The sequence below is a fragment of the Phascolarctos cinereus genome, unplaced genomic scaffold, assembly GCF_003287225.1.
Source record: "Phascolarctos cinereus isolate Bilbo 61053 unplaced genomic scaffold, phaCin_HiC Scaffold_5;HRSCAF=322, whole genome shotgun sequence".
Classification (NCBI taxonomy): Eukaryota; Metazoa; Chordata; class Mammalia; order Diprotodontia; family Phascolarctidae; genus Phascolarctos; species Phascolarctos cinereus.
The window spans coordinates 2,506,599-2,521,323 of record NW_027555958.1 but is presented as its reverse complement, the minus strand read 5'-3'; the positions used below and the strand labels follow the sequence as shown (position 1 = coordinate 2,521,323).

The 14,725-nt window shown below is 50.7% G+C and overlaps 1 protein-coding gene across 1 annotated transcript in view; it reads right to left on the bottom strand.

The window, feature by feature from the left end:
- The window catches only part of PCNT (pericentrin), a 114,383-nt gene that overhangs the window by 47,266 nt on the left and 52,392 nt on the right, over window positions 1–14,725 (bottom strand). The window contains 7 exon segments of the mRNA XM_078154594.1: window positions 856–876; window positions 982–1,107; window positions 1,830–2,059; window positions 5,576–5,788; window positions 5,923–6,085; window positions 6,699–6,940; window positions 9,226–9,401. Of these exon segments, the coding sequence (XP_078010720.1) occupies window positions 856–876; window positions 982–1,107; window positions 1,830–2,059; window positions 5,576–5,788; window positions 5,923–6,085; window positions 6,699–6,940; window positions 9,226–9,401 (1,171 nt within the window).

The window sequence follows — 14,725 nt, the reverse complement described above, 5'->3', positions numbered from 1 at the left end:
GCTCAATGCGACAAGGAAGGTGAAGGATGCCTGTCTCTGACAAAGACAGAGAGTGGGGTTTGAGTATGAAATACAGCAGCAAGAAGGCAAAGACTGAGCTGAGCCTTCCAACATGGGATTCTCTCCAAGTCATGCTAATGGCAGGTCTCTGTCAATCAAGCAGCTGCCTAAGTGATTTCTTTCTCTATAGTGCTTCAATTAAGCCAGGATCCTAAAAACAATCTTAAGAGATTTTTGTGGGGGAAAGACATTTATGACATAGGAGAGAGAGTCAACTGACACCTGTCTCATCCTGCACAAGGCCAACCCCACGGTCATGCAAAAATGTGGAATTCAAGGGCAAAAACAATATGAGAAAGTTTCCTTGACCTCAACAACCTTCCATCAGTAATCCAAAGTATTCCTAGTTCCCCCTGACAACCCTGACAGAAGCTTTCCTATCACTCTATTTCCTCAAATTCTCATTTGGAGGAAATCTCCCGTCTTTGATCAGGACAACTCTGCCAACACCATGTCATGAACAAGAGAGAAGGCTGGTGCCATTACTTCATGCCTGGTAGGGAGCAGTTGGTGTTATAGGCATGGCATTGCCTATAACCCTGTGTGGGTTCAAGTAAAGTGAGAAGAATGCATTCCACCGGAGAGAAAAGTGCTCAGCATGAGGACATTAGCCAAAGAAGGTGACAGCAGCAGGGCTAGGGAGAAAGGAACCAGCACTGCACACATCAAGCCTAAACAGAAGCAGAAAAGCAAACCAGGAAACAAGAGGCTCAGGGAAGGAGAATTAATGGGCCAACAACAGATCTGACTGAGCAGAGGGGATGGGGAACTAAGAGCCCGTGCTACTGTCCATACCTGAGAGGTCAACTCAAAGCTCTGCCATGTTCGTGGTTGTGGAAAGAAAAAAAGAGAGATCATTCCAGGCGCCCAAGGGCACTGGGAGGCCCCACGTGTGCTCACCCGCCTTCCCGCCGCCCTCACCTCGCTGTCCTGGCGCTCTCTCCAAAGCAGGCTCTTGGCTGGCGGCTGCTGCTTCAGCTGCTCCTCTAGCTTCCTGATTTCTTGCTGAAATTCGTCCCGTTCATGCTCTCTCTCAACGGCTTGCTCCTGTCACCAGGGGCAAGTGTCTGCATGTCAGTCCCTTGTTTTCCAAGGGCAAGCTTTACCAACCCTATGTCTAGGTGAAGAAACTGAGCCTAAAATGTGCCGAAAGGTCTGACTTCATTTCTTTGAAATGCCCACTTAGCCTCTGCTTGTACGATACCTTGTGAATCCTGAGAGGGCGCTGGCCAACTACGTGCCTTAATAAGAACTAGGACAACTATGAGTCAGGTGTGAATGACAGCGCTGGAAGGATTTTTTTTTTAAAGAAAAAATCGAGTGTCCTCATAAAAGTGGCCGTTTCTCCTTGCTTATAATGTTATTGTGAGTGGCCAATCTTTTCTTTTTGGGGGTGTGGACCACGTTGTGTGACCAACACCTCACTGAGCTAGCTCACAGGGCCTCTCTGACCACCTTCACTTCAGCTCCTCCCCAGACTGATCTGGAGGCCCTGGCCAAAAAGCAGCTTGGGAACACTTGGCTTGGCTTTGGACCTTTCCTGGACCCTGATTTGATAAGAGAAAAGGACACAGGAGCCCCTTCAAGGGCTGCCCAGGCCAGAAACGACTCCCTATTTCTGGCCTCGCTGGCCACCAAAGGCACTAAGGCCCAGGAAGCTGACTGGGTGATCCCAACGTGCTGTTCCTGCAAGCCTCCCAGTGTCCGGGATGGTGGGAGCCAGAACGGGTCGAGTTGGGGCCAACACTTTCAGCGCACGAAGCACTTACATCCATGAAGTGCCGTTGATTCCGTAAGTGTTTGTCTAAAGAGACAATCTGCTGTCTGAGGTCCTGGATTTCGGCCGCTTGCTGGGCAAGCTCCTGATTGCGTGCAAGCTGGTCTTCCAACTCTAGTTCCAAAGTTCTCATCTGAGAGCGCAGGGTTGAACAATCTTTCTCAGACTGCTGTTTAGTTTCTGATTGTTCCTTCACCAAATGTTCTACTTCTGTAAGTAAACCTGATGAGCAAAAAGAAACAAATCAAGCTAACTTACTTGAAAGAAACCTAAAAAGAGAAAAAAACTACGCTGTCTTGTAGAAGCAGTGTGTGTAGGTGTGTGTGCGTGTTCGTGTGTACCTGTACACACACACATACAGAGATCTGTCATTGGCAGAGCCGAAGGCAAAACCACACACGAAGCAATGTCACCAATTAGGATCACCAAATATTCGACTGAACTCTCCAGAATACTACTCACTCAAATACATCTCAAAATAAAAACAATTTTGGAAGACTAGAAAGCATTTAGAAAGGAACAAAGCTACCAAATCAAGGTCTTGTGGGAAGAGCCCAGAGGACAAAGCAGGCTTTTCTGACTATACCAGTTCCTGGGTTCTCTGAGGCCTGAGCCCACTCCTCTTACAAAAGGAGAGAGATGGAGGGCAGAGGGCAGAGGGCAGAGGGCAAAGGAAAAGACCTTCAGGTGAATGTGAAGGCCCTTCGTTCTGAGCCCCAATGGCTTTTTGAGGAAATGGACCCGTATGGCTTCCTAGAAAGCAAACAAACTTCTCCAATGAGACCCTTTCCCCCCCAAAATTCTGGGATAGGTTACAGATTCAAAAGCTCATCCCTATTCTCCTTACTCAGACAATAGATATTTAAGGAGCCCTGAATCTGCGGGATGGTTAGGGACAGGCTTTTGGGCTTGTAAACCACAAAATCTGAATCTGGAAAGAGATCTAGCCTGCGGTCGAGAGGCCTGGTCTCAAGCTCTGGCTCTGACCTGGTTACAATGTGACCTGGGACAAGTCATTTACACCCTCTGGATTTCAGTTTCCACATTCGTAAAATGTGGCTGGGGTGGGAGGAGGAATGGCTGGTCCAAATGATGCTCGAGATCCCTTCACCCCTCAGTGTTATCCCATAGCCCCTTAGAATCTAGACTACGTCCAATTTTTACAACAAAACAAAAAACAGCAACAGCAAGCCTTACTGCCTGAGATGACAAAGATTCCAGTGCTCTCGGCAGGTTTCTGTCTAAACTCCTTCAGTCAGAGCCCACAGCTGAGATCCCCAAGGCCACTTCTTCAGACACTCAGGCGTTTCTGACATCACATCAGATGCTAAGGGGCATTCATTCACTTTCTGCGCTGTCTCTAGTGTCTTGTGTGGGGACAAATAATGGCAACAGACAACAAATCGGAGGCGCCCACCCAAAGCCAGGCTGCACGGCCACGCCCACGAGGACCCTCCCCAACAAGTCCCTCTTCAGCCACCGAAGAAAGGGCCACTGCTGTGAAAGCCTCCAAGAGACAACTGCCAGGGAAGTGGCAAGCTCTCCGCCGAGCTTGAAGCACCATAAAAAGCTCAGGAATTACTACTTCAAAATGTTGCAGGTTATTTGGGGATTAAGAACACTGACTTCTACAGGAGTTTGCTCTTTCTCTAGTTCTAACCCTCAGGAATAAACTTCACCAGTTGCCTCATACATGCAGCTATTGTCATTTTTTCCCCAGTAATGCTCGATGACGTCAGGCAGCCTGCCTGGTCCAGTTCTCCTCCTCATGTGGCATTAATGCCAGGCCCAGCCCCCAGAGCCAGTGTGGCTTTTAGTTAATGAGGGTCACTTGCTGCGTTTTACATGTAATGCCACACATATACGTGCGCACTCCCCCCACACACACACCATTTTTCAAGATAAAAAACAAAAGAGGAAAAGGACTTGGTGTTAAGAGTCAAAAGCACTCCCCAGCTCAACTTGAGACAATAGCAGTACAAATGATGAAATGAGCACAGACACACCAAAGCTTTCCAACCTTGCCACGGGGAGGTCGCCCCCTAAATCCGAGCTCTCCCCGGCTCGCACGTCTCCACTCCAAGCAAACACACATTGAGACTCCTTGGCCCTCCCGTCAAGGTCACCCAACAGCTGCCCCTGCAGGCACTTGGCCAGGCTCTGGCTCACTGGCCACCGCACAGGGCAAGGTCATTGTGAGCAGCGACGCCCACTTGCAGCCCTTTCCCAGCACCCACTCGACAAAGACAGGCACAGGTTTTTGTAAAGTAAACGGCTCCATGACAGGAAGTCACTCCTACTTTCGGAGCCAAGCCAGGGTGGGAAGTCCTCTTCCTCCTTGGTGACTCACTCACTCACTCCTTCACTCCCACACTTGGGGCCAAGCCTGAGGAGCACACGGGCCACACAAAGCCATACAAACCTGAATCCTCTGGGGCTACAGTCCCAACAGGAATGCCTAGGATGAAAATGTACACAGATTTACAGAGAGAAGATCCAGGCCTGGGGAGGCCAGAACCCATGGGCAGCAAGAGGCCGGGTGAGGCCTCCACAAGGCCTTTGTCCTTCTGCAACGGATTCGGTCTCTATTTGTTTTGACTCCTCTTCGTCCTAGAGGAGGCCTGCCTGAAGGGAGGGGTCTTGCAGAGCCTGACACAACAAGGTGGCCAATGCCTTGTCCTAAATGGAGCTGGGCTGAGGAGGTGGGAGAAGGCGAACCTTACTTAGACCACAGCTGGAAACACTTCCACAAATATATCTGCCATTGACCATAAACAAAAAATAAGACCCTCAAAGGTGAGCTGAGAGGGGTAAGGGGCAAGGGGCATAAATCACCCAGAAATACTGAGGGCAAATTGGTTGAGTCAGAGTTCACACAAAACCCAGACCAAAAGTCTCCCCTCTCCCAAACTGCCTGCCCACTGACGGGCTGGCCCAGTCCTTTGCAGGGGGCCAGTTAGTGGCAGCCTGTAGCCAGGATCCTGGGGGATGGAGGTGGGGAGCACACTGAGCACCCCTCTCACTCCTCCCCTCCTCCAGCCCTCAGTACCCACGGGGCTGACCCTGGATGAGTTCTGGTTTGGTCACCATATGAATTTCTCTGATTAGGAAACATCTGGAATGCTTTCATCATGAACTCCCCGTCTATCCTTTGCCCACTCTGAGGGCAGACGTGTCACCCTTTTACGCGCATGTCTTAGCCTGGGCAGGACCCTCTCACAGAAGCACCCGGCCAGTAAAGGGTTTACGGAATGTAGCCACATCTCTTGGCAAGACAGGAACCCAGCCCACCAGCGAACACAGACAGCTCGTTCTCTGTGGGCAGCAGAAGGAAGGACCAGGGCTCCCCCACACCACAAGTGGTCCCCAAAACAGTCAGGGGATCCCGCCGCCCATTTCTTGGCTGTGGTCTGAGTACCAGCAATTCCACCCCTCACGGCCAAGAAAAGGATTTATGAAGGAGCTTCCCAAAGCAAATGCCACAAAGGGATTAAAGGTGCCTTCAACAAGTGGATGCATCAGATGCTAGGGATCTGTTCACCTGGAATAATCACTGAGATTTGTTCTGCAGGTGAGAGGGAAAAAACCCCTCTGGGAATCAGAAAAGGCTATTTGGACTCAAACGCACAGAAGTAGAAGGAGAAGACCCAGGCAGCTCCTGATTCTTATTTGTTAAATGCCTGAGCACACCCGAGCTTGTTCTGCCCAAAGAGCCTCCCACCCGCCACCCCTTCCTACCAGTGGCCTTCTCCTCGGCCTCCACAATCAGCCTCTCCTTCTGCCTCAACAACAGGCTCTGCTCCTCCTTCAGCCGGGCTTGTTCTTGGGTCAGCGCCTGCAACTGGCCCCTCAGGTTCTCCAGCTCCACAGCCAGCTGGTGCTCAGACTTTTCCTTCTGCGCGAGGGCCTCCTCCAGGACGGCCTTCTCGGCTTTGTACCCTTCGGCGAGACCTGCCGGGCCAGAGGAGAACAAAGTGACCGAGGGTGGGCCTGGGCAGCAGCCTGCAGGCCTCTCGGCAGCCCACCGGTGACCAGCAGGGCGGTGGCACACGTGGGCTCATGTCCGGGGAGGGAGGCAGGCTCACCCTCAGCTTTATGGAGCTCCAGTGCCAGCTGATTCTTGGCCGCACTCTCCTGGTTTAAACAGTCCATCAGCTCCTGGTGCTGTCTCACCGCCTGGGCAGTCTCCTCATTTTTACGGTGAAACTCTTTCTCAAAGCGAGCATGAAGTTCACGGGTCTCCTCCAGCTATTAAGAAACACTTAGAATCAGAGGACCATGGTCCAACCTTGAGCCCGGCCAGGGTCCAGATGCCAAGCCTCTCCCACTGCGCCATTTGCCAAGATGCTGAAAACTATCACACCTGGCTCCAAAAGACACTGCATTCCCATGAGCACTCTGGGCATACATCAGAAGGACCCTGCTTTTTCTTTTGCAACACGGCAAATACGGAAATATGTTCTGCATAATACTATATGTATAATTGCTGCCAAACTGCTTACCTTCTCAGGGAGGGAGGAGGGGCAGGAGAGAGGGAGGGAATTTGAAACTCAAAATGTTAAGAAATGAATGGTAAAGGTTTGTTTGTTTGCTTTTAACATGTAATTGGGAAATATTCAATTAAAGAAATAAAAACACATTTCAAAAAGGAAAAGAAAGAAAACGGGCTGCTTTGCTTACACTTGATGATGCAGAAATCAGGGAGTCAGACCTTGTCCCATTCCAGCCCTGCCCCCTCCCACACTCTTCTGGCCCCCAGGAGGGCTCAGCGGGCAGCACCAAAGGCCTCTGTGGTGACGGCTGCCGAGCCCTCCCTGCCCACTGGACTCCTGTGTGACAGCAGTGATGACTGGAACCTTACCTGTTTGCTGGAGTCCAGCATCATCTCCAGGAGGTTGTCCACGGCTGCCCCAAGACTCTGGTAGATTCTCCTGATGGGCTGCTCACACTCCACTGTGACTCCTGGACTCAAAAAGAAGCTCTCTCGAACATGACTGCTTACGTCAGCTGCAGCAAGTAATGTCTCATCACACTCAGGCAAGGTCTGATCAAACTCCAGGGGGGGAATGGAAACTTGAGGGGACACATCCCCAGGCAGCTGACCTGCAATGCAAGGTGCCAGAGTTTGATAAAGGCTGTGCTCACACTAAGGCGGCCCCAGGGTTTGAAGGATGTGAGTGCCCCACCCAGGCAGGAATACAGAGCACCCAAGTGGCCCCTACTAGCTCTTGTAGAAAAGAACACAAAGGAGATGGGGACCCCAAGGCAGGGGCTTCGTGGTCAGGCCAGAGGGATCAAATGTGACTGTCAAGGTAATGAAATGACCATCCTAAGGATGGGGCCGGTCTCCTTTTAGATTCCCAAGCTGCTTGGGAACCCCTTCTCCGCCAAAGCCTCCAGCTTCCTTGGTCTCCTTCAAGACTGCTCCCAGCCCACCTGTGGCAGGAGGCCTCTAAGGGCCCTACTGAAGCCAGGACCTCCTTCCTTTATACCACACACCTCCTGGATGCGCCTGGTTACTGGCAGTGGAGTGGGAACTCCTTGAGGCCAGACACTGAGGTTTTGCCTTTCTTTGTATCCCGGGAGCTGAGCAGCGCAGCAAACATGCCCCTAATAAATGCTCTTTAGCTCGTTATTTCATTGGATCCTTGAAACAATGTTGGGAGCGAGAGCCCTACAGACCAATTATCTGAAGGAAGCAGGGTTAGGCTGGTCAAAGGGGTATGGGATGGCATAGTACATTAGCACCAAGTCAAATCTACTGTGAGGACAAAGCCATGTCCCCAAGACAAGAGGGAGCTAGGATATGTGGGCTGCAAACTCCTAAGAGCTCAGTGTGATATGGCAGCCCACAAAAGGAGGGGGCCTTTGGGCTGAATCCAGAGACAGAGGGGTAGAGACAGAGACACAGAAACAGAGACAGAGAGAGAAAGAGAGAGACAGGACAGAGAGAGGGAGAGAAAAAGATGGAGAGAGAGAGACAGAGATGAGACAGAGAGAGGAAGGAAGACAGCAACAGAGACAGGACAGAGAGAGAAGATACAGAGAGACACAAAAAGAGAAAGAGAGAGGAAGAGAAAGACAGTGTCCAGAATTATGGGGGTAGCATTAAACAGTGCCACTCTCCTGGCCAGACCACCTCTGGCATGGAGATCTCTGTGGGCCGCATTTTTGGATACTGCACCCAGAGGCGGGATGCTGTAACACACAAGAGCTGCTTCCAAATGCTACAGGACTGTTACTCTGAAGAGAGGCTCTTCTGGGCAATGCAGGGAAGCTGCAGACCTGCAGACTTGGCCCAGGAGGGAGGGGATGCTGTGGTTCTGCCCAGGGCCCATGAGAGCCCTTCCAGTGCCCAGAGTCTGGTAAATGTAGGGGGTGAGGCTAAGCTAGGAGCGGGGCCTCTGTCCCGGTGGGAAAGCATCCCCCAGGAAGAGCAGAAAACACAAGGCTGGGTTGGTCCAGGATAACTCTGCCCAACAGCAGCCCCAGAAAAAGTTAGACCTGAAGACCTGCAGGGATGGGAGTCCTCAGGGCAGAACTTTTTATCTGAGGCATCAGTTCTAGCAGGGATCAGAAGAACTTTTCAGTCTCAGCAAAACGCCGTCATGAAATGATTTCTCAACTGTCTCTAGCCCTTAATCTCCTTACAAGCCAGTAAAGGTACGTACACCAATAGTCCCGTGAGGATGGGGATGGGGTAGAAGACACCAGAGAAGTTTCTGTGCATTAGATGCAGGGGGAGAGTCTGGGTCAGGGGCTCAGCTCTTTCAGAAATATCTCTGCCCATGTTTTCTCCTTCTGGCGGTAACAGCGATCAGACTTCTCAAGACCCACCTAGCAGTCCCTGGGATGGGGGAACCCCAGAAAAGAATGGTCACAGCCCTTCCATTTGGTCCCAAATGGAAGACTTCACCTTTCTAAAAAAGTGGAGAAACACTCCAGATAAGACCAGGCCCACCTCATTAAAGTAAAAGACCAAAGTCACATTTTATACCATGCGACCAATCCTACGTAAACAAAGGTTTCACTTGATGCAAGAGATAAGAGACAACACCCATCATCTTGAGCCTGGTTTCAGCTGCTACAGCACCATGTGTGTGACTTGTTATGTCCAAAGGATCAAAACTTCTGAGCTGGAAGAAGCCTCAGTGATCATCTAATCCAAGGCCCTCATTTGACAGATGCAGAAAGTAGGGCCTGGGGAGATCAGGGTGTTATGGGAATATCAGGCAGGATTTGGACACGGCTCCCTCTCTCGAGCATCAAGAGTTGCAGAGCCCATCACACAAGGCAAGGGCATCTAGGCAGGAGATGAGAGTAGGAAGGAAACTTTGTCAGCCTTCTGCAGGGCCTTCGGGGCAGCCTGAGCCATCACTGTAACTCACACATGTCCTGGGCTGGCAGTCCCTGCATCCCCACAGGGGTACTTTCTTTGCCCAGGAAGTCTTCGTCCAGATAGACCCCAATCCTCTTACTGATCTGGCTCTTCATAGCAATGGCGGCCTTCAGAGTGTCCCCAAACAGACTCAGAAGCCGCTGGTTTGTTTCTTGCAGCGTTTTCCTAAAACAGACAAAGCACAGAAGACATATATTGAAATGAACATCATGCCCACAGGGTGGCTTTTGAAACCCAGAGAATAAGAGTATGTCAGCACCCAGCCCTGAGGCTTTCTCTCATGGATCTTCAGCCATTAGGACCCAAAGGATTCGAGCCCTCCCACAGTGCTGGAGAGGCAGCGGCTGCCAGAGCAAAGGCCTTCTTTAAGAGAAATCTTGGATGGATGGAGAAAGACAAGAACCCAAAACATCACTTAGTTCCAGTTCTCTGCAGGACACGGCAGCAAGAAAGACAACATAGTCTTTGCTAGATAGTTTAAAGAGAGTACTGATTTTTTCCAGTGCAAAAAAGGAAATAGTTTTGCACACACATTTCTATGTGCTGGGCTGAATGCACCTCCTAGCACTGTCTCCCCAGCTCCCTGCTCCCCCCTGGTCCCCCCAACCTCCCAGGAGGCCTCTACAGATGGGTCTATACAGCGCCATGCTGTGCACCAACCTAATCCTTGTTGGTCACTGACTCCCACGGGTAGGCCAGTCCCTGCATACATGCCTTATGGGGCACCTTGAAGACCCATCTAAGACTTAGAGGGATGGCCAGGAACTCACATGAGCGTCCATCCAAGGCTAGACCAGAGTGGCGATGTTCAGTATGGTTGAAGCAATGCCATATTCAGAATCTTGTCTTGCCATGTTGATGCTTTTTTCAAACCTTAGGGAACAGGTGCACAGGAACCAGCCCCTCACCATGGCACAAAGCAGTGATCTCCCTGGCGTGGCGCCTCTTTTATCACTGGTCCTCATTCCGCAACATTGTATGTCACCCTACTGCAAGGATTCTGGCCTTACTAAACCCACTCTTTCTTCCAGGGAGTGTTTTGCAAAGCCAAAGTCCAACACAGTTCTGAGCAAGGAGCCAAAAAATGTTGCCTTTTTTTGCATCATCATCATCATCATCATCATCATCATCATTATTCAAGATGCCGAGTGGAAATGAGTAACAATGCTGGTCACTTTCCTGCTAATAAGTCCCAAGGCAACAGTGGCCAGCAAGCAGTGCTCTGGACCCGTTGCTCTCAGCATGCCCCTGGCTCTGGCAGATGAGCGTGGCCTCTAGGCTCCCGGCCCAGCCATCAATCATATACTCAGGAGGGCCACAGCTCCCATGGGCATCTCAGTTCCCAGAAATGGCTCACACAATTGTGATTACTAATCTGTGCCAGGGCTCATGAAAACAGAGGCTCAGAGAGATGCCCGAAGGGGCAAGATGACACTGTCTGGTCCAAAGGATTTGCCGGAGAGGTTCTCTTCACAGTGATTGTCTGTGTCTGTGCACCCAACCCCACCACCTCCGACCCTAGTCCTCAGCCGGCTCTGCTCTGCTTCTGACCCAGGCTTTCTTAGGGTCCCTGTGGGTCACAGGCCTGCCCTGATTGCCTTACCAGTCCAGTTTTCCACTTCATCTACTTGGACTCTGCTACATGGCTCTGTCCTTTGGGTCTTCATGGTTCTGATACCTCAAGGCCAATCTTTTGTGCATGCACACACACACCCTCACCCCCACACACACACCCTTGCCCCACACAGACATACCACCACCATCACCACCACCACCACCACACCACACACACACACACACACACACACACACACACACACACACTCTCCACACTAACCTAGAACACTCAACTCATAGATTCCACATTTTACATCGATGAAGCCAAAAATGTTTAAGTAGACCGTGACTATGACTCAGTGTTAGGAAATGCCTTTGACAAAAAGTTGTTTCCCCTAAAGCATCTCACACTTGTGAGGGTTCCCAGGCATGGACCTCAGGGACCCTGGGGTCCAAACCCTTCTTTTACCGAGGTCCAAGAAGAGGCAGATGGCGAGGAAGCAGAGCTGGGATTTGATGCCTGCAGGGCTCCGTTCACTAACGCAGTGCAGGCTTTCATCATTCTCATCATTAGCAAGCCTTCAGGTTGGGCAGAGAGAGTCAGAGAACCCAGAGAGGAAGGAGCTCCAGCCAGGAGACAGAGACTGGAGTGAAGGTCTTGGCTCCGCTTCTTCCTGGCCATGCAACTGATGAAGACAGAGGCAGGGCCTCAATCTCCTCATATGAAAACTAAAGAACCCAGCCCAGGTGACCTCCATGGGGCCTGGGCTTTCAGGTGCTTCCTGGTTCATTCTCTCTGCACCTGGCTTCTGCTTCGGTGACTAAGGCTTCCTTCACCGCACAGCCCAGACGACCTCCTCGCCTTGCTTTGCTTACGCAGCAAACATCTTGCACTGGTGATCCATTTGATTCTGAATTCTGACAGCTTCTCAAGCCTCTAGCCCTCAGAGCTCTCCCAGACCAGCTATTTGATGGGGTATATGATACTCCTGCACCTCAGAGCTCAGTGCTGACACCAAGGGAACACAAAGTGAGCAGACGAGGAATGTCTGAAGGGTGGGGGGTGACAAGGGGAGTGCGTGGGAGATGGAGGTCACCAATCAAAATGCTAGCACAGGAGAGAAGGACTAGAGAGAAAGAGCCAAGAGCTCCGGGCTCAAGAAGGACCTAGCAATGGAATGGGTGACATCTTCTCATAGGCAGACTTCACTTTCCCTCCTAACCTGGGAGGGCCGGAGCAAGAGGTGGGACAGTAACAGCTGCCAAGTAGAAGGTGGAGACAAGGGCAGTAGAGGACCTTCCAGGTCAGCTTATGTCCACATGGTTTCCCACCAGGCCATACTGCATTTGCTTCATGAAAGATTTTAGACTATCATAAACCTTAACTGAATAATTGAATAATGAAAACTTCAGTGTGGCCCTGACTTCTGGTACCAGAGTGAGCCTTGGGACCGCTGAAACTTTCCAAAGGACAAGAGTGGCTCCCACCCTCACATGGTAACTACAGCAAACCAATGTACTCAAGAAAAGAGTCTTCCTCCTAGGATTAATGCTGGCACCATTACTGGAGAGAAGCTAAATTATCTCCTGTCTTCACGAGACACTCAAAACAAACCAAAAAGGCACCAACAAACGATGAACACAAATGAACATAAATTCCACTCCAGGGCCTCACAGCCCCCTCATCCATCTGCCACATGCCAAAAAACCAGGCCCCTTGCTTCACAGTCACATGTTGGACAAAACAAGGCCCCATCTTCTGCTCAAAGAACTGCTTCTAAAAGCTTTGGCTTCATTCAGAAAACTGCCCCTACAAGGCTAAGGGCCTCCTCCTGCTGTCTGCCCCAAGCATTCTGAGCACCCCTCAGAGAGGGCAGAGATGGCACGTCAGCTATTGTCCGCGGCTTGCCAGCGCAGAAGCCACAAGGCAGAGGTGCCTGTGGCCTGCAAGGACAACAGACTTCCTGGCATGGGTCACTTACATCCACCAAGTAGTTTACTGTGGGGAATGACAACACTAAAGGAAGGACAGACTAGCACTATGCATCGCTTTAAGCATCCTGGGGGAGGGGAACATGGCCAGAGCAGCATCTGTGACACCCGGCCTTCTGCTCCTGGAACCCTGACGGTTGCAATATTCCAAGGGCATGAGCTCTCCCAAGACAGGCGGACAAGCCAGAGCCTTTGAGGATGAGGGCATCTCTCACTGAACATGGGGATAAATGTACGGTTGCCTCAATCCTTCCTGAGATTGTCCAGAATGAGCCCCACAACCCAGCCAGTCTGCCAGGGGGCCCAAGAGCCTAGAACAGAGGCTTTGCTTGGCCCTGACTAAGATGCCAATGGCAAAAGGCTTGTGGCCTTCCCGAGTTCTCACTCCTTGTAAGATCGGAGCTGCCTCGAGCCCCTGGACTTGGGCACCACCCACCCAGGAAGGACCATTCTCTGGACAGCCTAGCCTGGCCTGGACTGGGAGGAGCCACAGCATCTGGCTTTAGAAGGGCTGGACAGCTGCAGCTTGGGAAGTCACTTCACTGGCTGTGAGGACCCACACTAATCATTTTGAAAATGTCTCCTCTGAAAGTTAATGATGGCTTCCCAGCCCCATTCTGCTGCAATAAAATGTCCTGTTGGGTCTGGAACCGATGGTGCTGCCTCAAAGAGGTAGCAGTCTCGGGCACCAGGTTAAAATGTCAAGTGACATTCTCCCACCCCTTTAAGCTGTGGAATAATTAACAAGGGAAGTTCCCATGGGCCTCATACAGAAAGACTTTTTCTCCTTCTTTTCCACTTTCCCTATAAGCTTATGAGCCAAATAGTGCAGGTATAATTTTTCCCGTTTAACAGAAGAGGAAACTGAGGTTGCAAGAGGGGAGATGGCTTCCTCTGGGGCACTGTCTCTTAGTCCCAATGTGAGCAGCTGCATCTTCTTTTCTTCTTCTCTACCCACTCCATTCTCTTGATTCCCTCATGATCAAAGTGACAAGAAGAACAACTGGCCTGTCACCCACAAGATGGAGAGCAGAGGAGAGAAAAGCCCATGGGAACGGACACAAATGTACTGGGCCCCCCCAAAAAGACAAAAAGGACTAATGAGAGAAATTCCAATTCAAACAGCCCAGAAGCTTCACCTCCTGCTTTAGGGACCTCGCTGCCAGGGTGAGTTAGCCCACTCAGCTCAGACCATGACCTCTGGATTGAGCTTATCTGGCCAGGGAGGGCACCTCAACTGGCCAGGACACAATCCCAGGCAATGCTCCCCAAGCTGGCACAGAGTGCTGCTGTGGTGGGCAAACTGTCCCAGGCCCCAAATAAGAGAGATGGCAGAAATGATCCTCATCAGAGGGGCCATAGGAAAAGAGTAGCACAGAAACACTGTGGGTGCAGTGAGGACCTGGTTCCTCCATTCTAAAAATCAGTTGGAAAATGCTGTTCATATATATGCCCTTTGACATTGGGATACCACTTTCATCCCAAGGAGTTCAAAGACAAAGTAAAGAATTTTAATCCTAATAAACAGCAGCACTTTTCTGCTAAAGCAAAAAAAACAAAGTGGAAACCAAAGGAATGCCCACTGATTGAGGAATGGCTGAACAAGCTGTAATCTATAAATCTACTAGACTATATTATGCCCCAAATATGAGGAATATGAAGAAATCTAAGAAGACTTTTACAGACAGATACATACAAAGAAAGCAGAACCAAAAGAAGAGTAAACAAGAAGAAAACATTGTGAAACATGATCGGAACAAAGACCAAAGTGGAGCTCCGTCCACGCTCTGAAGGACAGTTGTGAGACATTCCTCTCCCTCCCGGAACAGTGAGGCTGTGGGTATAGAATGAGGCATACACTGTGGGTCTCTGTATGGCTACAAGGTGCTCTGCCCTGGCAGGCACGGAGGATGGGAGGTAAACAACAGGGACAGCATAAA